Source organism: Drosophila tropicalis, unplaced genomic scaffold (assembly GCF_018151085.1).
Source record: "Drosophila tropicalis isolate 14030-0801.00 unplaced genomic scaffold, ASM1815108v1 contig_845, whole genome shotgun sequence".
Classification (NCBI taxonomy): domain Eukaryota; kingdom Metazoa; phylum Arthropoda; class Insecta; order Diptera; family Drosophilidae; genus Drosophila; species Drosophila tropicalis.
In genome coordinates, this window is record NW_027173338.1 from 10,397,025 (window position 1) to 10,421,696 (window position 24,672).

Below are 24,672 nucleotides of genomic sequence, written 5' to 3' on the forward strand. Positions count from 1 at the left end.
CTAAAATCGTAGGGATTAATGAAATCAATTATGGTTATGTCCTTAAAAGTATTGTCATTTATTTAATAAGTATTTGATGTGTCAAAAGTTGGCAAAATGGCTTAAAACAAATTTGAGTATAACTCTCTCGTATGTTGACTTAATCTCTTAATGATTTTGTATGAATGTACCACACAGAAATGAACGTATCTATGTATAAAAAGATACAATTTGGATGTGTTTATATGGCAAATCCTTAGCCTTAGAAAGTCGTCCTTTGTTAAAAACTAAGTGCGAATCTCATTAAAATCAGCCTTAAATGTAGGTAATCCTCTCTAAACATAAAAATAAATATTCTAGGACTAACTGCAATTGTTTGTTGTTAGGCACTCTTAAACCCAATACTGATTTCGACGCAGTAGGGGATTTGTGGGCGGGGCCGAGGGCGGTGAGCTAACAGAACCGGAAATACTCTGCGATACCGAAGCATAGCCGGCGAAATCATTTGCCATATCGCAGGATGAGCTCCAAGCATCATGGTCCAGATGATAGGGATTATAACGTTGCGGCAGCATCATTTGCTGAGGATCGCATTGATCGTCGGTCTCATCCTCATCCGGATCGTAGTCGGGAAACTCGTGCTTATATGACTCGACTGGTATGATCTTACAATGTGGGATATTGCTGAATCCAGGCAGCGGTGTCGAATTGCCAGTCGCTGGCACTGAATCCGCCTCAGAGCTGGCATAATTGTGACTCTGGTGATGATGATGCAGCGGGCTTACGGATGTCAAGTCTGGTGGGCAAGGTAAAGCCGGCGGCTGATCCTTGGATATATCCGCTTTATGTTTGCGTAATTTATGCAATTTCAGTATAAGTAGAACAATTAATAAACAGATTAACAAAATGAATATGGCACAACCAACTGCGAGATAGTTAATCGAAATTGCCGAACCACCCAAATGAATAGTTTCCGCCTCCTTCGATGGACTCCGATATTCTATAATAACCGATGCCTGGCCCGGCTGCACCGTCTTGATGAGCAACTGGTAATCAAAACTATCCGTGTCAGCTTCTGTTTCTTCTACGGATTCGTTGGGCACAAAGTAGACTACACCGCTACGCAACTCTTTGTAGGAAAATATATTCGTGGATCTCTCATTCTGACCATCGTTGGTCAGACCCGTGCTTCGGATAATCTTGCGTATCTGCCCAGTGGCTGGCATTCGCGTGATTACAAATTTGGGATTAAATTTGTTTAGTTTCAGGGATAATGCATTGTCATTGACCAAAGAAGTGCTCAACTTCATTTTGTTTCCTGCCGTCGATGGTTCTGCCTCACGCATGTCTATATCATTGATCTGTATGACTGGTTCCACCTCCACGACAACATCCACTTGGGCATTGTAATTAGTTCCCGGTACGTAGGCACTGACCTGAAACGTGTCATTGGAACGATTGAGATCCGTTTGCATATAACTTATTTGCGAGGTCTCCAACTGTTGATGATTGAATCTCAACGTGGGCTGATGTTTATAGACAATGATGCCATATAATGGTGAATTGGTTATGTTATAGGACAAACGATCCACTTGCACATTCGTCATCAGACCAATGTGATCCAGTTTCATGGTGGCGCTGGTAGCACCTTGTGGCACACTCACAGGAATCTGCACTTTTGCCGGCATCAAGGCAATGGGTTCCACTTTGATTGTGAAAATCTCATATGCCGGATTGAACTGACCATCAAAGACTGTGAAACAAAAAGTCGTACTCTGTGGTGTGCCAAAGTGAACGTAGATTATGCGATCATTATTGATATCAGCCTGGGTAAATTGATTGGAGAAGGCCAGAAGTTCTTCGGCTTGGCCATCGTTATTGATTTTCTTGAGTACCCCCAAAGTGGGACCACTCATTACATCATAGATGATTTCCTCCGGCGGCGTATCCTTGTCCTCGGTAAGTAGGAAATTGCGGGTTATTGTACGGTTTTCACCCTCCACAACAGTCATTTGGGGAAGATGTGTCATCAATGTGAAGGGTTGATCGTTGATGGGATTAATCGAGACTGGTATGGTCAGATTGCATAGGAAAATGTTTCTAAAATAGAGAAAGCAATTAATATCTAAAATCTTTCCAAAGCCTGCAACTTATTTACCCCTGGGTCAAGAACACAGACATCAGTATGGTGTCCTCCAAAGTGTCCGTGTGATCGTGTATATAGTAGACTTTCTTAGTAAAGAAATCACTTGGGTGATATCTCGCCATTGACTTGAACTCATGACCCAAGCCAATATTGCCATGTGTGGGCTTCTGAGCAGTCTCTATAAACAGCTCTGGATTATTAATGCCAGCTCTGGTCTTTAGGTATTCCAAAATCTTGGAAAAGTCCAATTTAATCGGCACTGAGCCACCCTCATCCACAGTGAGTTTTGATACGGGCAAAAATCTTAAGAGACCACCCGAGGAAACTGAGATTTCTACATTGAATTTCTGATCCAATAAACGATCACTTCGCTCGGCCACCACATCGAAATAGAAGGAATCATTGATACGAAACTCCATTATAACAGCCGTGTGCTCATAGAAGATATGGCCATTATCCACATCGGTTTGGGTAAATTCAGTAATCTCCTTGGAATAGGCATTATCCAAATACTCATTCACAATCCTTCCCAGACTCGGGGGCACTGTAATGTTATAGCGTATCTCACGTTCCTCATCCGAGCACTTGAAATGCAAATGATCTCGCAGAATCTGCTTCTTAGTTAATGGAAAGACATGTAGATTCTCATTTCTCTCAGCCAGAATCTCAATGGGCTTAATCTCGATATTAAGCAGCTGAGTGGAGGTATTAAAAAGTCCATCTGTGACCACAAAGGATAATTCGTTTTTGCGTGAGTTGCTGTCGTGCATGAAGTAGATTTCCTCATTATTGATTTGAGCCTGGGTAAAGTGATCGATTTTGTGGGAACTCGAATGCTTTTCGCTCAAATAACCACCATAGATATGATTCACGATGTAGGTGAGATTCTCAGGTTGCGAATCATAATCCTGGGCCACTGTGCAGAATTGAGAAGATTAACAAAGTTTAGTAGACATTTTGATATGGTACTCAGTTAACTTACTTAAATCTGTATTCTTGATCACATAGCGACCACCGTTCCACACTTGCAGACCCGTATTGGTGACCATCATGGGTTCCTCATCGTTAACTGGGACCACAGCAACTTCCAACTCAAATGGCACACTCTCCTTATTCCTGGCCATGGCCACCATGGTGATGGTATCGGTGGCATTCTCACTGCCATTGTGGACATACTGAATGCTTCCCTGTTCCAATTGCTTTTGCGTAAAACGCTTCACTTTCGAATTGCCCGCCACTATGTGTCCTGAATTAGGTGTTATGGTGAGAATATACTCCAATATTTTACCACGATAATACTCGGAATAGGGTTGTATATCTGTGGGATTCAATTGCACCGTTTTGCCCTCCACTACTGAGAGGATATTGGTGTGCATATATAGTTTCTCGGGTATAATGACAATTTTTAGCATCAGTTGTCGGAGCCACGTAATGCCATTGGTGACATCGAAGATGAAATAGTCCGTGGATTGATTGACTCCTGCCTGAATGTAGAACATTTTCTCGGTATTCACCGACGACTGATCGAATACCTTGCAATTGTACTCATCGTCAAAGGACATTGATTGCATTTCAAGATAACCATGCATGGGTGAGGATGTTACCAAGAAGGTTATATCCCCAGGTGAAATGTTCGGATGAACCACCTAAAAGAAATGAGCCAAGATAAAAAGGGATTTATGTCTTTACTGTCAATTTCTACTCTACCTCTAACACATCTCTTGAAATTAACACACTAGTTGACTCCTCCACATAAAGAGTATGATTCTGTTTGACTTGCAGAGGCTCCCAATAGGCTGACGGATAAATTCTAAACATTATCTCTCCCTCAGTGGTTATATTCTTGATATGGACACGATATCTGTAACGTCGAATGGGATTAGCATAGAGTCATTCATTTCTAGTCGGGGCAAACTACTCACCTCACTTTATCCATTGATGCAATTTCAGTGTTCCAATAGACCAATCTTTCGCGTTCTATATCCAAGTGAGTGTAATTATTTAAAGAAGTATAGTTGGTGGTCTTATAGATAATTGACCCATTCTCATTCTCTCGTTGTCTACCCAAGTACATTAGAATACCATAGGACGGCGGCTTAATGACTTCATAGAAAATTTCATCCAATTTCATATCTAAATTGGTCTCCAATACAAAATCTTTATTTTTGAGTATTACAAACTTTCCCTCCTGCACAATGGACGCATTTGTGGGCAGCATTGAAACAAAGGGGTCCGAAGCTTTTATTTCCAGTAAACCATTTACTTCATGTTGCCGATCTGTGACTATAAACGAAGCTGAACCCACATCGGCTCCTGTGTGCTGAAACATTATCCTACGATTTGCAATGTCATCCTGACTGAAGCTATCGATGTAATGTCCCGATTTGTAGAAAGCTCCATTGGTGCTCGAGACATGGACATAGTGTATATCTGTGTGATTGGTATTCATGTCGGCATCCAGATATTGCAGAACTATGGGATTGAGGGTTCTAAAGCCATTCCTCACCACATGGAAGATGCGTTCTCCTCCCGTCCTATAGGGTTCATTGTCATTCACCAGTTTAATGTGTACTTCCATACTGGACACAAATTGCAAATCTGTCTCATCTCCCGAGAGAATCAGCAGTTCAAAGTTATCTCTAGTCGATTCAGTGTCATCGTGACAATAGTATATATCATTACGAAACAGCTGATCCAGGCTAAAGAGTTCGATGGGTGTAGTTAAGCCCGTTTGCTCATCATATTTACATATCACACCATGATTTGGAGCTACCGATACCTGAAAATCTAAGCTCTCGTAAATATTGAACAAGATCTCAAAGTGATTTTTCGTAATCAGAGCTCTCTCGCCCTCTTGGACTTGTACAACCTCGTGGGTTTGATAGCTCAGCTTATTGACCAAGTCCCTCTCAGGTCTATAGGCAATTCTCAAAGTGCCTGCAATATCGTCGCACTCGTCCACAGAGACCACAAAGTCCAATTGATCAGTGAAACTCGAGTAGCTGGTGTGATAAGTCCTGTAACGTATCCGCCTTTTGTCTATATCCAGTTGAGTGAACGAATCCATGGGTTTGGCTGCCTTCTTGGAACCCTCCACATAGATGCCACCATAACGCGTCGTTTTACTGATCTTGTAGATAATGCTTCGTGGAAAACTGGCAATCGGAGTGGTCTCATAATAGAGCAATTCCTTGGTTAACTGCAAATCACGAGTGCCATTGATCAGAATCAATGAAGGCGTATTGCTCTGAATGCGAAGTCTCGTGAATGTTATGCGGAAATCAAATGTTTGCGTGGTCACAAAGCCAAACGAGGCAATAAACTGTGAAAGTGAAATCAATGGAAATTTATTAGGTACGCTAGATACCAGAAGATAGCAAAATTAATAGGCACACAAATACATATGCATAAGTCTTACTTGAAGAGTAGCGCATACACACCTTAAATTCATCTTGCCAAGGGAAATCGCTGTTGTGCAGATAACGTATGTGGCCCAGCAGCAGTTGGCTATCGCTGAACCAGTCCACATTCACCCAGGAGCCATCGATCTGTCGCAGACGCTGCAAAACTCCATGCTGTGGTGCCTTTACCACATCATAGCGTATATCTATATGCTCGTCCACAGCATTTGTGCCAATGGAGAGATTTGCCGGTGTAAGAAAAAGTGAACTCTTGTGTATCATGATTAGACCCGTATTGTTGACCAAGCGCAATTCCAGTGGATGCACGGAAACTGGCAAGTAGACCCTATCACTTGTCTCTATGCCATCGGACACCTGTAGCAGTAGTTGATAACTGAAAGATTCGGCTGTTGTTGTATTATATAGATACGACACTTTGCCCACATTAACATCGGCCTGCGAGAAGGTCATGGTGGGCATGCCGTTCACCATGAAGCGTCCATAGGCCTCTTGCGAGATTTGTGATGGCAATATAGTGTAGATCAAATCAGTGGGCTCACTATCTGGATCATCGATGTTGAACAAATCTACATCGAGGACACGCTCAATGCCCTCGATAACACGAAGAATCTTATGCGAATGTAACTGAAGCTGGGGAGGATCATTCACGGCGGTCATATTGGCATGTAGCAGAAAACGATGCTTGCCGTAGATGTTCTCTGGGATCTTGTGCACATCACCAGAAACTTGCATATCCAAGGTGGCATGATCGTTGAAATTCTCCATGCCATTGTGGACATATTTCACCTTATCCGTGGCCAAGTCGACCAGATTGAAAGTGCGACAGGGTACAAAAGTTGCCGTTTGAGTCGAATATTGTAGCAATTGTCCATACTTGGGCTGCTGAACCACATGGAAAACAATCGATTGCTCATTAAGACTGGGATAGCGACGAGTATCAAGCAAAATGTCTATTATGTGGGGTGAGAGAAAGGCTGTGCCACCTTCCAGCAATTGCAATGGTGACACATAGAGTAGCTCCAGTTCCGGACTGATATCCGTAAAGATCTAAGAGTTGAAAGTCGCAACATAAAAATAATCAAATAAAACAGTTGAAGAAATCAACTCACCTTAAATGGCCCCTGAAAATCTGCCTTGATGCAATACGATTGATCACAATAGCAGATAAACTCATCCACACCATGTTGACTGCATACGCCACTTTTGAGACAAGGATTATACTCCACACAAGGATATTTCCATAGGCAATTCAAAGCCAAATGCCGCGAGATTTTCATCTCACCGAAACCCAATGCCAAGTCATTAACTTGCAGTCCACGCATACAACCTTTGAAACTAATCTCATTGATACGCAATCCCTTGTTGATTAGCCTGCGGCGCATTTCCTCCTGAACGCCGCCAAAGAAAACGCTCTTCTCGAGATTTATGCTGGCCTTGGTATCATTAGCGTGTTCGCCATGATAAGCCACTGCGGCATCGTCCAGCAATAGCTCTGCCCCGGCAGCACTATAATGCAAGGCAACACGATGCCACTTGCCATCCGAGATGGACTCATTTGTAATGAACTGCACCAGACTGCCAGCCTTGTTGAAGGTCAGTTTTATGTGCTGGTCCTCAATCTCCAGCAGCACGAAGTCATAGCCGCCATTGAAGTAAATCACACCCGACTGGGCCATTGTACGAAATTGCAGAGATAGACTATTTGGAGAGAAAGATACAAAAAGAGTGTGCAATAAAGTTATGCAAAAGATATTATTTACCAGATTAGATTTATTTATTCTAACTGGGATAATGTGTTGATTATGATATACCTTTCTCCTGAAGCATGACTTTCCTTCAGCATCAAAGCAAATGAATCGTTTTGTAGAAAACTAATGCTATCCTGAATCTTGCCATCAAATTCGGTGCTACAAGTCCAAGCCACTCCAGTGCTCGTTGTGTGACCAGTGCGGTCCTTGGCCCGTTTGATGATGTTAATATTGTTGTAAAACACCTTTGAAAGAAGAGTTTATTCATTTACCGACCGCGATTCACATATTTGTATGTATGTGCGTATGTTTATCACTCACATCTGATATGCAGCCACGAAAGCCGATTACATCATTTAAATACTCGGCCGTAAAATCACCAACTTCACCAAGAAATGTTCCGAAATGTATATTAAGTGGCGGCAACTCTCCAGGCAGCTGTTTGCGCATTAAATGACCATCCACCTGCAATGTAATGTTGTTCTCGAAACGCTGAACGGCCACATCGTGCCACTCTAGGTCGTTAAGTTTCTGTTTCTTTGGCGAGCGCAACTGTTAATCGAGAAATCGGAATCATATATCAGTAGTTGGAGTTGTTGGCATTACTTTTACCTGTATCACATCCCGTTCGATTTTATAGCTTAAACTTATGAGTCCACTCTCTAGGCGCAGCAGGCAATAATCGGTACGGCCAGCGGCCAAGAAGAGAAATGCATCCTCCTGCTTGGTGCGAAACTTGACGCGTATGTTCGTTGACATTTTGGCCTCCTGCAGCGGCATCGACACATAGCCATCGCCGAACAGAGAAACTGGGAGAAGAGAATTCCAAATTGAAATTGACATTTGTCATCAGATAGACAATACACCAGATTCAGATACACCTACTATAACTACTATTACTCGTCGTTTGATTGGCAATCCAGCTTAATTTATTACAAATTTCATGTATTCATTTTGGTCCAGTTGTCAGCTTGCTCAACAGCTTGTCAGTCATCCAGTGAGTCGAGGTCGCCCTGTCAGTCATTTATCTAGCTATTGAGATCCATCTTGTATCTTGATTTGCTTAATTAGCTGTACGCCTCGTTTGCCTGACTCTTTGCCAATATCTTTTGCCCTCAATTTACATTGTGAAGTTAATTTCTCAAGAATTCTCTCTTGTATATCTCTTTAGTGTAATTATATTTAGCTCTTCCCCTATAACTTATTTACACCGACTATGAAATGATGAGAGATCACGGAATGAGGTCTTTCAGAAATGTCTTCAGATTCATATAGAAAAAGCTTTCTGAAAATAATCGAATATTGAATTGAATATTGCATATGATAGAATTAGACTCGTCCCCTCAACGTGTTGATTATGTGTGTGTATGTATTGTATATACATACATACATATGTACTTTATTAAGTCGGGATTGGTAAATCTACATTACAAAAACAATGTTCCTTTTCGATTTGATTTGTGTGTTGCGCAGATAATTTGGAGATAATATAATAGACCAAAACATAGATTAGCTGAGATAACATTTTATAAATTAATCTGAACCTATGAAAATAATTCAGTTTTATAAACATTTTCAAGCTGCCCACTACGTTAGACGCAGAAGGAAGAAATAGAAAGGATGCATTCAATCTGGATGTTTTTAGCAATCCTCTTTATCGTGTTTTTTAATGAATCGGATACCATGAGACCGAGCGTTATGAACCCTGGGTGTTTTAAACCTTACAATAGAAGACAGTGCATTCGTATTCCCCGCCCGTACCCGTACCATAAATCAAAATGTTACATCAATTAAAAATAATATAAATCACACAAATATTTTTGTGAAATACTAAAAAAAGAAATGTTGTTTGTTTTTTTCGGATGCCTAATGCCATCAAAGCTACAAAATGTTTCTACTATACAGTTTTTCTTTGACAGCTAAAGATCTAGTATAGTTAGCCAATTTGGAGATAAATTGCCAGAATTATAGATTCCTAGGTGCATAAGTAAATAACCTACTTGGTGATAAATGAAGAGGAAGCCAAACAGTTTTTATACGCTGGCAGTGGGTATTACGAAATTGGTCAGATGTTTGTAAGGGAAAGGAGGAGACGTTTCCGACCCCATAAAGTTTTAATTAATATATATATTCTTGATCAGCTAAAGAATAAGGTAAATAAGGTTCAATCGGTTTGGATCTTTTTTCGCCTTATCTACTAACAATAAGTATTTAGTTTTAAAATAATAATAATTTTAATTTAAAACTTTTTCTATAAAAAAAACATCACTGGAATCTTAAAAATATTTGTTTTGGTTAGCAAATACATTTATTTAAAAAGTTAAATAAAAAGTTTCTTGAAACAACAAACACAATTTTTAAAAATTTACGAAACGTTCATTTTGTTGCCTGTCCGGATTCCTTTGTCCGCTACTGTATGGGCTGATTTAGCCATGTCCTGTTGTACATCTGTCCGTCGGTGCGTATTCGTATTACTCAGCCAATGTAATGTATATACATATATACTTTATGAGGCCGGAAACGTCGCCTTCTATACGTTTTATACCGTTTTCAAGTGTATAAAAGTATATGTGAAATGTTAATTAAAACCATGCGCAAATTCTTATCAAATATTTCCACGAGTTTTGCTAATATTAAGTAAATAGTTCAGGTTTTGGGAGGTCGTGTCGCTAGAGATAATGAGAGCAAAAAATCGGTCACCATGTTGTATGAAATGAAATTGCCATCTGGAAAATGATTTGAATTATCCTAATCCTTATTTTGATACAAGCCGATTCTATTTGAAATCCAACATATAAAATATTAATATCAAAAAAAAAAAATATATATATATATATTTGTAGGCTTCTATATATTGCACGTGTTGAATAACTTGAATCGGATCGCATCTCACTTGGATCCGCAAATTATTAATAAATAGGAATTCAGGAATTTCCAGGAATTTTGCTAATAATAGGTTAAAAAATGAAGTATTCTTCTTTTCGAGGTCGTGTCGTTAGCTAAGAGATAATGAGAACGACAAATATAATTGAAATAAATATGAAAAGCTATTAAGTAATAATTGATAAGAAACCGGTCATTATTTTAATTAAAATATATTTAATTTTAATATTAAGGGTGCCAATAAATATAAAATGTATTCGTAATGTTATTCTCATTACAGAGGCTTTTTGTTGTCCGCCCTTCACACACAAATGTTTTTTATTTTAAATTTCATGATTTATTGTTTTGTTTAAATCAAAATTTGTCACATTCTCCCCGGTTTGAAGACATTTCAAGAATTACAAAAATCTGCTTTGGGAAATGTCAAACGATCAACTCTGCCCATCCGACATCCAAAAATGTGTTGACCTAACCCATATATAATTTAAAACAAAGAAAACAAAATATATGAAACAGTTGCATACAAATGGCAGGCAACAAGATAAACCAACATAAACAAGGCAAAATGGGCAACAAATAGGCAACTATTGACGATCGGGTTTTCGTTTTTGTTTTCGTCGGCGTCGTCTGCGTTGGCTGAGGCATTTTGACGCCAATTAGCAGCAATCAGGCGTCAAAACAGGCGGAAAACCTAAAAAACACTTTCCCAATAGTCGCGAGATGCGATGCGATGCGAGTTTGACCTACATTAAGTTACACTTTTCTTGTTGATATTTGGCTGCGAGCGTGCCCTAAAGCAAAACAAAGAGGCAAAACAACAAAGAGGCAAATGCGGAGGCGGCCAACAGAGGTATTATCGTTGGTTAAACAGAATACGCGTCTATCAGGAAGTGGCTGCATGTTTAATAAATGCAATTTGCATCAACAAAATTGTTGCAGTCCGCATCGAATGACGACCAAACAACAAATGAGACATCATCAGCCAACGCCCCCGAAACGCGAGCACACGTTGCAAGAATTATGGCAACAGATGCGTTGCAACTCCACTAAATGCAACAGGCAACAGTGGCAGGGAGGCGCAGTCAAACTGAAAGGCTGTCAGGCGACAAGGCAGGCGAGCATATCCCACAGTTGCTCAACAAAGTTATCATACACCAAGTGCTTTAAGACTATTCGCTAACTAAAGAGGTCATTCCAAAATATTATTTGGAAGGTAAGCACTTTTGGATTATTATTTTAATATATCTTTATCAAATCGTAGAATCTACACACTGATCTATAAATTGTTGTCACTATTGTTTAATAGTTGTTTAATAGTTGAAAATGAAATATCTACAATGTCTTGAAGTTTTAGAGTTTAGTTTCTCTAAATATAACATTTAACTACGCAAATCTTAATCCAAACCTTAATGAAAACGTATTTTCATAATCTAAATAGTCTAACCAAATGAACATAGAACTCTGCTGATGATTTTGTGTGGTGTGCGAAGTCATTTAGGTGAGACTTTAAATATATACACATACGGGCACGATTGTGGACCCACCCGCTACACAATTTCTGTTCCCCCATCTCTGATAGAAATGCTAAATTTATGTTTATCTTTTATGCTGCTGCAGCAATGGCAGAAGGTAGCCAGCGAATATTTATGTTATGGCCAATGTTTGTTTTATTTGAGTTATATGTCGCCTCTCGTTTCTTCATAGATATTTGGTTTTATATTTTATGCCTTGTCTTTGATGGCCGCACAGCAACGGCCACAGCAAATGCATCTGCGACAGATAGCAACATGGGGGAACTGCAGCATTTTCTTCCATTTCTCGTGTCTCCTTAATTAATGCTCTTTTGGTGGGCCGAATCAGGCTACATACTTCCATGTTGTGATGCCATTCATTAAAAATTTTGTCTGACATTGGCAATTTATAATTTGATATGAATTTCAAATTTTGCTGTCGGCTAATTTCACTAATAATGTCAAACTTTATGGCCATTCCATGTGATTTGTGGTCTTATTACGTGAGTTTGACTAAATTTCAAGCAACTTCCATTCGATATTTATGAAGTTTCGTTGCATTTTATGAACTTGAATTCACATAGTTTATTCATTTTCTGTTTGCTTGTAGATAAGTGTCAAAAGTTACAGATTTTTATGTTTATATTTTAATAACAAATTGTCTATATGTATTTCACAAGAGCAGGTGCAATTTGTATGTGTGTATATGTATCAGTTATTTTGTATAAACAATTAATTTTATTTGCCAATTTATTTTATTGTTCAACGAGGCGTTTTCTATAGTTTTTGTTTGATGGGATTGGTTTTTAGTATATGAACTATAATACTGAAAACTTAAATCTGTAGTTCATACAATATTATATACAAAGAGTTGAATTAGAGTGTTCCAAGGATTATCTTAAAATTAAAGAAATCCATCTAACTGAACTTTTACCCATTGTCAAAGATATTAATTTTCCCTTTACATTGAATCCTTTTCCATTTTGAATTCCATATACAATTTCATTCGTTTTGTATGAAAGATCTATACAAAATATATTAAATATTTTATGATAATGATTTAAGAAACAACTTAAAGAGATCTGATATAGGGAACATTTCTTTTCATATCTTCTTCATCACACTATAATAAAATTGGACAACTTGTTCCATTCCATGAACATTAAAGATCATTTTTTTAATCTTTACTCAGAATACACTTCTGTTTAATGATATCTTTGCCAGCAACTGAAACTCGCACATTTTCAACATTCTATGGGGCTATTTAACAGCTTAAGAGATCAATCTAAATCGAATAAAAAGAGGAAAACCGCTTTGAACACTAAGGAAACGATGCGACTTAGCATTTTTCCCATTCCCATTCTCTTCGTTTTATGGCATCAGGGCTAACCCCCTCAGAGGAGAAAAGGCGAACAGCATGTGAAGTCGCTGTTCGCTATCTTTTTCCCTAATTACACTCCGGGGCCACATAAAATTCAATTATGAGCAAACGGTCGTCCCTTCGAATGCAACAACCGAGTTTCTATAGTATCGGCAATTGACAATCGACAAGTTATAATATAGAGAGACTAATTTTCACATGACTCAATTCCGGTAGGATGAATGCAAATGTGTAATGGGGGAAAAACGGCGACGACAAATAAATGTCGGCGAAATAAAATTCGTATAAGCGATTCTCTGCACGACGCTTTTATTTCATTTAATTTTCCTTTTTTTGTTGTTTTTTGGTGTGCCTTGCAGTTAACCGTAGTGAGCATGTGTTGATATTTATATTGAAGAAATAATGAATAATCAAGACGACACACAGGCGAGCATATGGCGGGCATTGACAATACACAGAAAGAGGGCGATCTACAAGATACATTTGTATCTCTGCCATGTCTCTGTGTATGTATGTGGGTTTTCTTCATTTTGTGAATTTGGCACAACATTTCGCACAAACGCAAAGCACATATGTACATATAAAAAATTGATCTAATGAAGCAAAAAAGTGAAAATTCGCTACGCACTGTGCCCGTATGATTCACTACCAACCAAGTGACGTCACATGGAAACTAAAAATATCATTAAAAATACATTTAAGCCAAGAAAACAAAAATAAATATATACATACAATCTACAGTTTGTATGTGGATGAATGTATGTATGTATGTACTCTCTCCTATATATAGTGTATGAAAAATTAAGAGCATGTTTCGGTTGCTTTCCGTGTGCGTGCCTTGGCACCAAATAAATGGCGGCAACAACATTTGCGGTGCACCATTCGCCTCGACGAAAAAACCCCCCAAAACAGAGACTGAAGAGTGAAGAAAGATCGACGAGGCAGACGACGACAAAAGTGCGCCCCAAGTCAAATGTCAAGCGTGAAAAATGCGTTAAGTGCACTGCGACGGCGCATTGTTGTTAAGTAGTTGGATTTTATGGGCGCAGGGAGGTTACCATGGAGCCATGCCAATGGGAAAGTTGCCATTTGCTTGAGCTTGAGCTAACAACAACAATAACGAAACCATTCGCTTAAAAATTAGTTAGGCATTCGAATATTGCTATTAAACCATTCATAGGGCATTGCCGAACATTGACTTTGATTGGCAATAAACTTGTTTGGTATTTCCTAAAATTATTTTAAACAAATTCCACGTATTTGTACAGGAAGTTGTCTAGTTTATTGTCATCTCCAATGGAAACTCTTTAAACATAGATAATCATCGTTTTCCCAAAGATGCTTGCTAAATACTTTTGCTCTTAGTCTTAGTTCCACATCTTCAAAAGAACTTTTAGTATTGCTTCACTTGGAGGTAAGAAATGATGTGTGATATTTTATACCCTTTCGAAAAGGGATACGAAACTTTTTCATTGTTTGAATGTAGTTGGCTTTAACTCCAGTTTGGCTGCATTATTGTATTATATAGAAACTTATGTTTTTCCTTATCAATAGAAAGACGATCCACAACAATTTAAACTATACAAAAGCCAAGGATGGATATAAGAACACAATTTAATATTATGTAATAAAACTAAACTTTGTGCTTAGGGGAATCTCCCAAAAGGATTGTCATTCATTCAGTTTAGTGTAAAAGACCGTGTCCCGCAAGGAGACAAATGGAAGGACCTTCAATCTACATTGGTTAGGCGAAGCATTGGCGATCTATTATAAACGTTTTATACTATGATTTAAACATTTAACTAACCTCTATAAGTTTAATTTTACTTCTACAATCTGTCTAAAGCATAATCGGTAATATATAAACCAAGAAATTTGGGAATTGATTGCAGTTCTGCGTTTCTTCTTTTCTTTTGGTTATTATTAGCTACTGAGAAAAGTAAAAGGCAGATAAGTAATAATTTATTATAGATGTTTTAGTGTGAAAGCTTTTAGTTAAATTACCAAAAGATCGTTTGTTATCTTTTCTATTTTGCAAGTGTGAAGGCAACACTTGAAGTGGACATTCATCTGCAGTCTGCAGTTAACTGTTGATTCCCATTTCGATTTTTCTGCCTTTTTTGCACCATTTGCAAATCTTTATTTTGACATTTATTTATGTATTTGTTGTCGGATAAGTAAATGCAATTTGGACATTGCCCACGTTTGCTAGAGTCAGAGAGTCTGGAGTAGGCTGTCTCTGCTGCTGCTTCTGTTACCAAAGATGCTTCTACTTTAGCCTTGCCATGGTTCTGTGGCCAATTCGTGGTTGGCCATATTTGTAATGAGCATAAATCGTGCGTTGATCATTTGCCAAGATAAATCTCATGTTTATGCCTGGGTATTAAGTTCTGTGTGTGTCGCCGGGCTACCGACTCTGTTCGAGTTCGAGTTGCAACATTTAATTAACTGTAAGTTCTGATGTTCCTTCATCCATCCCCCCTCCACTGTGTCACTCTTTTATCATACCCCCCTTTCGACTTACTCACCTTTCATGGCTGTGGCAGTTTGGCAGCCGCCATGTAGCAATTGCAGCACGGCAAATAGAAATCCTAATCCATAGAGGCGCGACATTCCGTTGCAGCTGCTTTGAAGTTACAAAGATGAGAGATATTGCCCGGCCGTTTGAGATATAGATTTCTGCAGTTGCAGTTGCTGTTGCAATTGCAGTTGCAGATGGTAAAGGAGATGGAAATCTAGTTTCCAAACCCCTCGCACAAGAGTTTTCGTTTTGTTTTTCGTCTTTTAATAATTTTGCGTGTTAATTGATTTTTCATGGGGCCACGCATCCGTCGTCGTCCCAGTCGTCTTCGTTGTTGTCGTTGTTGTGGTTATTGTTGGAGTCTTGGAAGCTGGGGGCCTCATAAAAATAGCTGCGACAGCCCAGCAGCACGTCCTGGTCTACGCACGGCTCTACATAGACAGATGCTGCATGTCATTTCGTTGACAGAACTCATGCGTTTTCACTGGCAGTTGGCATAGACGACGCTCGGAGAGGGCGTAGGCAAATTGGGTATTCTTCGAGTTCCTCTCCTTTGAAGCTCTCTAGTCTCTGATGTTACTTTTCTTCTCCTCTAAATATACACAAAATCTCCTCACGCACTTGCCAGTCAGCTTTCGCCTGATTACGTTTCAATTTGTTGAAGTTTTCATAAACACATTCGGAAACTTCTTTTATTTTTCTTTCCCGATGACGAATGATGAGTTGAACCGTTTATTTTTGTGATTGCCTTACACTGCAATTAAAAATGGATTTATTTTCATTCAATTGACACTTGAAACGAGGACACAAAGAGAATTTTTCGATTTCGATTGAAATTCGCTCGGATTAGCGCTTTTGTTTCATTTTCGTTATTTTAACATTTTTATTTGAAGTATTAAACGATTATTTCACTAATTTATACCAGTCAAAAGCATATATCAACATTTATTCAAACTGAATCATTTCTTTCACAGTTTATTCATTGTTTCTACTTTTGGAGCAAATATTTATGATATGGATTGGAATTGGATACATTTGGATTCATTTCTATTATGAAGTATATTAAATTTCGTTTATTTTTGTTTATCGAAAAGTTCTTAAGCTTGTTAAAGGATTAAAAATGAACCAAAGAGTCCGCTCTCAAGTAAAGATCAGATTGTTCTTAAGTCCCAATAATCTTTGTAGACTAAACCCAATTTAAATATTAAGCACAAATAATCCATACATTGACAAGAGGCAATAACCAAAAATTTTGAATTCTATTTCAACATTTAACTAGTTAAATTGATTGATTATTTTGTTACGTTTTATGTCAAATTCATATTTATGTTTAAATTGCTAAATAGATCTTAAAGATCAACTTAGAAAACTTGCTTTAGCAACATTTTGTTAATCACTTCATTTACTTTTCAAATTGTATTGCATACAAAGCAATTTGTAGATCAAACAACTTTGTTTGTTTTAATTGCACAAGGAAAACAAATCTCTTCAATTTGACAAACAAATTCTTTCGATTGCCTCAAGTACATCAAGTTTTGCAAGAGTCCATTTTATGGCTGTAGCTCGGTAGAAATCAACAGACTTGATTCAGTTGAACATATATCATTGATTAGCCGGTATCGAGCATATCTTTATGGACACTTAATTGAGTTGCCTTAGCGAAGAAGAAGAAGAAGGAGGCGGAGGCGGAGGCAAGCAAAAGAGTTGTTCCTTTTGAGCTCCTGAGCTTCGACTCCTCCACTTCAAAGTGTAAAGTTATATGGTCAGTAGTGTGTGCGAGTGTGTGTGTTTTTGTCTGTGGCAATGGCGCTGAGTAAAATTTATTGTATTTTCGGGACGCCCATAAAAAGAAACTTAAGTGGAATAACAGCAACTTAAGCCATATAGTTGGGTATATGAGAGATTTTCGTTTCGGTTTCTTTTTTACAGCATCTCTAAATTGGCTAAAGTGGAATTTCTAGTTCAAGTTTTGCAACTGAAGTCAAAGTTCAAAATACCGAAATAGATTGAAAATAGTTTTCAAGTTTAAAATGCAAATGGTATGATCCCATCCAGAGACTTCTCTGATCCTCCTTGTCTCCCCCACCCCACTTGATCCCATGGGTGTAATCAAATCAAAACGAATCTAAAGATCCCTCTGCCATGTATCTAGGTATTCCATGCAGGGACGTCACTTTGGGTTTCGTGCGACGAGCGTCAACAACTGTGACTGGAAAATGAATTATTTACGCTTGGGATATCTAAAAATACTTAGTCGCCGTCGGCTCTTTCAAGGGAACGACAACACAGGAGCAGCAGCAGCAGCGGCTGCGGCAGGTTCGACATCATGAGGTCAATTGCATAGAGTGAGGCCTTCTCCTTCGGGCATCTCCTTGTGCTCTTTGCTAATTTTGCTTGTTACTTTTAATATTGTGCATTCGCCCCGATGTTCCCCGAAGTTCCTGTCGCCATTAAGCATATTTTTATGGCACCGCGACAGGCAGTCAAAATACAATTCGAGACGCCTTGCAACAGACGACAACAACAACTTGCCACAGCAGCCCTTGGATGTAAGGCATTTTTATGATGGGCGCGTGTGTTCGAGGCGGCAATTTACATAAAAATTAATAAATGTATCTTTCAGAATTGTTTGACAAGTTCACCGAAAACTGACTTTTTCCACCTCCCTCCCCGCCTTCAAGCCACATAAAATGCACTTTTGTGGAAAGTTCTCCCTAACTGGCTTCCATATACATATATATATTTTATGATAATTATTAAAATTAGTGGCCATAGACAAAAGACCTCCTCATCTTAGTCTTTTAGTAGCTCCGTAAAGAAGAAGAAAAAAAAAAATTGATTTGATAAGCCAAAATGGTTTTGAAATTGGGGAAAATTGGTAGGCGTTGAAGCCCACGCCGATTTGAACGCTTTCCCAAAGGTGTGTGTGTGTGTGTGTTAGTGTGTTGGTGGCTTAGTTAGTCACACTATTTTATTTAAGGGGGGATTTTTGATTTACGATCACAAACACTTTTGTTCAACTAACGCCATTGATCAATGGTCTAACGATTTTCTGTGTATAGTTTATCCCCATTAAGATCAGTTTAGATTGAAATTGAAAGTTAAATCCAAAATTTATTCCCATTAAGATTGGTTTAGATTGAAATTGAAAGTTATATCAAGGTTTATTCATATTAAGATCAGCATGGATTGATATGAAAATTATTTCCATTTTTTGTTGATATTTTGTTTGCATTGAGAATTTGAATTCCAGTGATTTATGTTTTGCCACTTCACACAGTTCGTTTAAATTGTATGCACTTTCTTTATTTTTTTTGCAGATATTTCCTCTTCTTCTTTCTGCACACATGTGCAACAGTCTATTCTGGGTTATTCATGGTCAATTAGCAAAAGTTCTGTATCTGATTTATGCACATTTCTTTTGAGGGCTATAAGCCCTTAAGCACAAACGTTTCCATTCAGCATATGATTTTTTTTTTTTTAGCCAGAATTCACTGGATAAAGCGACACAAGAAAACAACAACAAAAAAACATGCCGACAAAATGCCACGGTAAACGGCATGAAATATATTGAAGAGCGGAAAAAACAAAACTTAAAAATAAATGAATTTTCTTTTTCTTTCATTTCTTTCTTTATTTTTATTTTTCAAAATAAATGTGCGCTTTTCCACTTACTGCACACATAGACACAACGGACACACGGTCACTTACACACGCACACACACACGAGGGCACACACACTTATACGAAAAGTGATGGAAAACTCTTAAAGGGGCCGTCGAGTTTTTCCGCCACCCGCAATAACGAAATGAATTCTTTCGATAGGCCCAAAACAAGATATCGGTAAAATGAACCAAGCACCACGACGTTTTCTCACAGACTGAGCGGGGAACTCGAAAAAGAAAATTTCATACGCAGTGCGCTCAATGAGGAGGCCTTTTTGGTTGTCGTTTATGTTGTTGTTGTTGCCCCCTTCAGCAGCAGCAACGCAGCGTCGACAGAGGCAGCGACAGAGGCGGCAAGCAGAAGGCGCTGTGGCGCACCCGCGAGTGACTTTTATGCGACGCGGTCCGCTCAACGAAAAAATAGCTATAAAATATATATCTGTATCTACATGGAGAGATACAATATTAGTGATGAGCAGACCAAATCATTTGTATTAAACTGATATCCCAAAATGAAAGCACTCAAGCGAAAACCATCTGAAAAACCTTTCCAATACTTTTGGTTTTCCTTTGTTTAACTGAATATTATGGCTTTCCTTCCTTAATCAATATGTGTTGATCAATTTAATGTTTCATTTTAACTAGTTAACTTTTCAATTTCCATTTCCTAAGATAATTCCCAATGTAAAAATCACGAGATTTTGAATTTCTGAATATTTGAAATTGTCAACTTTAATTGACCTATAAATTTCTTATTTCTAGATTGTAATACCATCTTAATAAACCACAGCAAAGACAGTTAGTTGATTTTAAAAGTCTATAATCTTAATAACAAATACTGTTGCTAGTGAATAAACAAATAGAAATACTTTATTACTCATCCAATTAATGCGAAAAGTATATAAAATTTTGTAGGAAAACATCACAGATGAAAGTTTTTGTGCCAAGATCTCGACCCCTTGAGTTCTTGCCACACTTGCGCATCTCTGACTGTCCCTCACTGATGAGAACCGTCTGGTCTGTGGACTCATCTGCTGGGTGCTCAAAAGATGTCTTGGTCGGCCCTTCCTTCCTTCCTTTCCTAGGTCTCCGTGTGTCTCTCTCTCTCTCAGCACGCGAAACTGCGCGATTGAGCAATTGCGAGCGCCAAGAGGCTGAGGACTTGAAATTTTTCAATTTGCTTAGCGGTGCTGCTGCTGCTGCTGATGATGACGATGATCATCTGTTGATGGTGGGGTGGTGGGGAAGAACACAAGAGTCACACTTGCATAAAGTACGTAGCCACATGTGGATACAATTTGGCTGGGCATGGGCTTTGCCACATGTTTGTTGCTGCAACGTTTGTTGTCATCGTCAACGTGCTCCTTTCGCTTTAATTTCATTGTGCGGGCCATGTTGAGTGATAAAAATCTGTAAACCATTTTTCATCAGCCTATTAAGTTACATAAGTCACACACCATACACTCCAGACTATTGTCGTGTGAATATCCTTGTTTTCCAACCGTGTTAATGAACCCTTTGACTTTAACGTTACAAAAGAGAGAGAGAGAGAGAGAATGGGAGCGCACCCAAAATGACATTCATCAAAAATTCCAACCGACAGCAGATGCCTCATAAATCAGGGGCAGAATGAAGCATTCGCTGCGGTTAGCTCATTAATAAATGAAATGCATAAAATCACACGGAAAACACCTAGAAAAATGGAAACCTATAAACAAGAAGAAGAAGTCATCGAACGCCAAAAAAAAGCGACCAACTGCATGTGAGTGTGGATGAGTGTTGTGTGAGTGTTATATTCATATCGGTTACACGCCCCCCTCCACCTCCTCCTCTACCTAGTCAAGGCTCAACTGCTGCAACCCTTAGGGAACATTCCTGATAACACACAAACAACGACTTCATATCACGCACAATTTGAGCTCAGGATGGTCTTAACGGACAGAACTGGAGAATCGAGCACATGTAGTGGGAGTGCCAGAAGTAGAAGGGACGTCCCATCTAGGTTAGGCCACACTGTGGCAGCTGTGTGGCATACATATGTAAAAATAAACACATAAAACTGCACTCATACTAATTGCTCAAGGGGGCTAACATGTATTCCCTCTAATGCAATCCCAAAAACAACATACGCCGATAAATGTTAAGCGAGAGATATAGAAGGTATATAATTTAATATCCATAATCTTCAAGTCAAATAGTTTTTTACAGATACGTGGAGAGAACACGTGCACGGAAACTATTTTATTAATTTATTCAGAGAGTGCAATAATTCTATAGTTGATAAAGGTGATGATTTAGCTAAGAGTACTTTCCTCTATGAATTGGAAATCTTTCCCAATTGTGGCAACTCTGTTGGAAATAAGTAAATGCTTAATGCACTTACCATTCTTAGGTCTCTCCTAAGGGGACATCCTTCAACGCTTGAACAGTTTTTATAGTTGTTTGCTTATCACTTTGAAATAATTTTCAACCCAAAATTCCTAAGAGACTCTGGGGTGACTCTGGTTTTGGGTTTCCTGTGTGACTTTTACAGTGAATCACATTTGTTTTTGTTGGGCGTGTCCATGGGATAAGTTATGTCTAGGTAATGAACTTGAATACCATGTAATTTGCTCATTAACAAATTGTTGCAAGATAGCTGAAAATTCTTTATAAGGGTCAGTTCCATTTGCCATTGTGGAATATCCTTACTTGCGACCCTTAAGAGTGGATCAACCCTCAATTAGATGCTGGGTCCATCTCAAGTATCTCTTGGATAACTCAATTTTAAATTGTAACTCTTGAGTTGATTTTGTTCTGCTTTTGACATATTAAATTAATATTGACACATTGACAGCTGCCTCATTCGTGAGGCTGATGACGGCCTGCCAAAACAAATTCACCGCCCTCAACCCCCGGTGAAGGCAGCAAAATCCATTACAAGAACTCTATTCGATTCTTCCCAGTTTTCAGTCGACCACCCGTTGACTGTTTGCTCATAACACACACTCACCAGATGCGGGCGGGCGTTTGGACAAATTGTGATCGTCAATGAATCCGCCTCGAATGTACAAAAAATTCTCAAATTCGTGCTCTAATCATGCGCAACGTTTGCTTGTTTTTTTTTGGTTTTAATTGCCCTGCGTAACGCAATTGATGAATGAAGAAGTTCAGTTCCGTGGAAATCGTCAGTGTCATCATCATCGAACGTTTTCAAAGCCCGATTCGGTGGTGTGTCTCTATCTAAAGCGCGCCTGGGAAAACGCTTGCTTAGTTAATTGATAGATACAAAAGGTCTTGCTGCTCTTTTATACTCTATTTGATTTTACCAAATTTGTTTTACTCTGACATGAGCTAAGGGGACGTGCAAAGTCAACATTAAATTGGCGCAAACTAACAAATTGTGGGCTAGTGTTTCGATTGTTCTCATATGGGTAGGGTTCCACGGATTGGCCAGGGTGTGTGGGATGAATAGAACTGTTCAATTTATGGGCATTGGGTCTATTTTTGGGCAATTTGTAGTTTGCACCTCGTAAAACATTCATGAAAAACTATTTTGCATAAAATCAGGAGCGGACTTGCCACTCGAAAACCATTCCACAGAGGAGATTACTGAAGGAATGTCGATAAGTCGATTGGGTCCACCAGTTTGGACAGTTTTCTATAGTTCTGTGATTATATCCAGCATAATTGAATCAAAAACACTTTCCTTCTTGCTTGGACTTAAATAGATAGGAAAATTTCGTATAGTATATGCCTTCTAGCTTTAATAATAGGCTTAATACAAAACTTTTTCGATTATCCCTAGAAGTATGTGACAAATTATTCGATTTTTCAATGGCCATGAATTTCTTTTCCAAGTTCATATTGCTAAAATATTTTAACTTTATCGTTCTGTTTTATTGGTCTATATTAAATATGATCGTTAGGATGAGTTCTTGTTGAGATAAATATAACTAATATTTAAATTTCATATTAATTAGCTTAGTCTTATATATGTTAGCACATCTCACTTAGCAGATGTGAAGTGTTTTGAGTATTACCTCTGTAACAATTAATAAACTTGACAATAGATAAGAGATGTCAACACTTTAGGCTTAGTCAATACCAGTGGCGGATTTGTCACCTTGAACCTCAGTGATAAGATCAACAAACTCGACCTCATATATGGGGTATCAATACACTAGGGTAAGTCTATACCAGTGGCAGATTTAGGCAAATGGCAAATAATGCACACGGCGAACTTTGCATTTGGAATCAAACAAATAAGCTTTGATATGTGCTTAAATGTTGTGAGTTGTCTTTGAGCTAGCTAGAAATTAGATGTATTTATTATAATATAAGTTCTTGTGTCCCTCGATTGGGGAAACAGCCCATTAAAGTCTCTCTCGCCCATTGGAGTGACAGCAAAGTCCGATTCCAGCATTGAGTGGAATATGTATCTAAACAAGTAAAAGTAACTTTAGCTAACCACTTCTCATTCAGCTTAAGATCATCTAGGCAAAGCTCTTGTCTTTCCATCATTGGATTAGCTATGTTTTATGTAAATATTTGGACTCTTTCTGCCATTTGTCATGTTCTTATTTTGTTATCTGGCTGATCTCGTTCGAGGCAGTTCGTTATACACCATTCAATCTCATTGGGCCATGTCCACTTCTTGACTTTGTGAATGAGTTTTTTTTTTATGTAGCTCACATTTGTTGCCTTTTTTACGTTTTTTGTGTTAGTTTGCTTCAAAAGTGCCGTTCTTGGCCATGTCTTGGCTTGTCTGCAGGGCAATGCAGAGCAGTCCATCATCGTCCCCATGATCATCATCATCATCGTCATCTTGAGGGCTGGAGGCACGCCTACACCCACGACTTGACTGTGCTGCAACTTTTATGCTTCGCTCCAATGAAGCGTGCCAATTTTCAATGAAATGTTTCGGCATTTTTCCTCTGTAGTTCAACATTTTACCACAAATGGGAGTTTTTCTCAGTTGCCCAGTTTGTGTGTGGCGCATTTCTTTTGCTTAATTTGTTGCATGTTCACAAGCTCTTCGAGTCACATTCTTGTTCTCTGAGTGCTGACAATTAAACATTAATTTTACATAGAATTAGATGATATAGACTTTACTTAAGTATGACAGTCTCTCACATTACGAGTTTGGAGATGACCTTGAGCCCTCATCTTATCAGACGATTTGAAATTGAATGCAACTGACAAGAATGTCGCTTGTGAAAATGTGTGCTGTGTTTTTTTTTACCCTTTTGTTGATTAATAAATATTACGTGTAACGATTAACCACGTTTTCACACACACACACACACACAACTGACATATGTAACTTGTAATAAGTTCATTGTTTTATTTTTCTGGTGAACAAGGAAATGCTTAAAGTAATTTTCAATGGGTAATTCCAATAATTGGTTTTCACTTAATCCTGTTTATTGTTCTG

The 24,672-nt window shown here is 38.5% G+C and overlaps 1 protein-coding gene across 1 annotated transcript; it reads right to left on the bottom strand.

The window, feature by feature from the left end:
• Positions 1–37: 37 nt before the first annotated feature.
• Positions 38–15,719, bottom strand: kon (chondroitin sulfate proteoglycan 4-like protein). The gene is made up of 11 exons (XM_068294560.1): positions 15,599–15,719; positions 7,908–8,104; positions 7,617–7,847; positions 7,359–7,540; positions 6,657–7,245; positions 5,566–6,594; positions 4,048–5,447; positions 3,833–3,986; positions 3,108–3,771; positions 2,138–3,041; positions 38–2,079 (listed from the first exon to the last, which is right to left on the bottom strand). Exons 1-11 carry the CDS (start codon positions 15,681–15,683, stop codon positions 372–374), a joined length of 7,143 nt encoding a protein of 2,380 aa, XP_068150661.1. The 5' UTR covers positions 15,684–15,719; the 3' UTR covers positions 38–371.
• Between the last annotated feature and the right edge of the window lie 8,953 nt (positions 15,720–24,672).

Bases quoted from the DNA above. Each gene is read 5' to 3' on its own strand.
- kon (XM_068294560.1), bottom strand. From the start codon at position 15,683: ATGTCGCGCCTCTATGGATTAGGATTTCTATTTGCCGTGCTGCAATTG. The intron at 7,848-7,907 runs GTAAAAGTAATG...CTCGATTAACAG, and splicing joins TCGAACGGGATGTGATACAG to TTGCGCTCGCCAAAGAAACA. The intron at 5,448-5,565 runs GTGTGTATGCGC...TCACTTTCACAG, and splicing joins CTTGGCAAGATGAATTTAAG to TTTATTGCCTCGTTTGGCTT.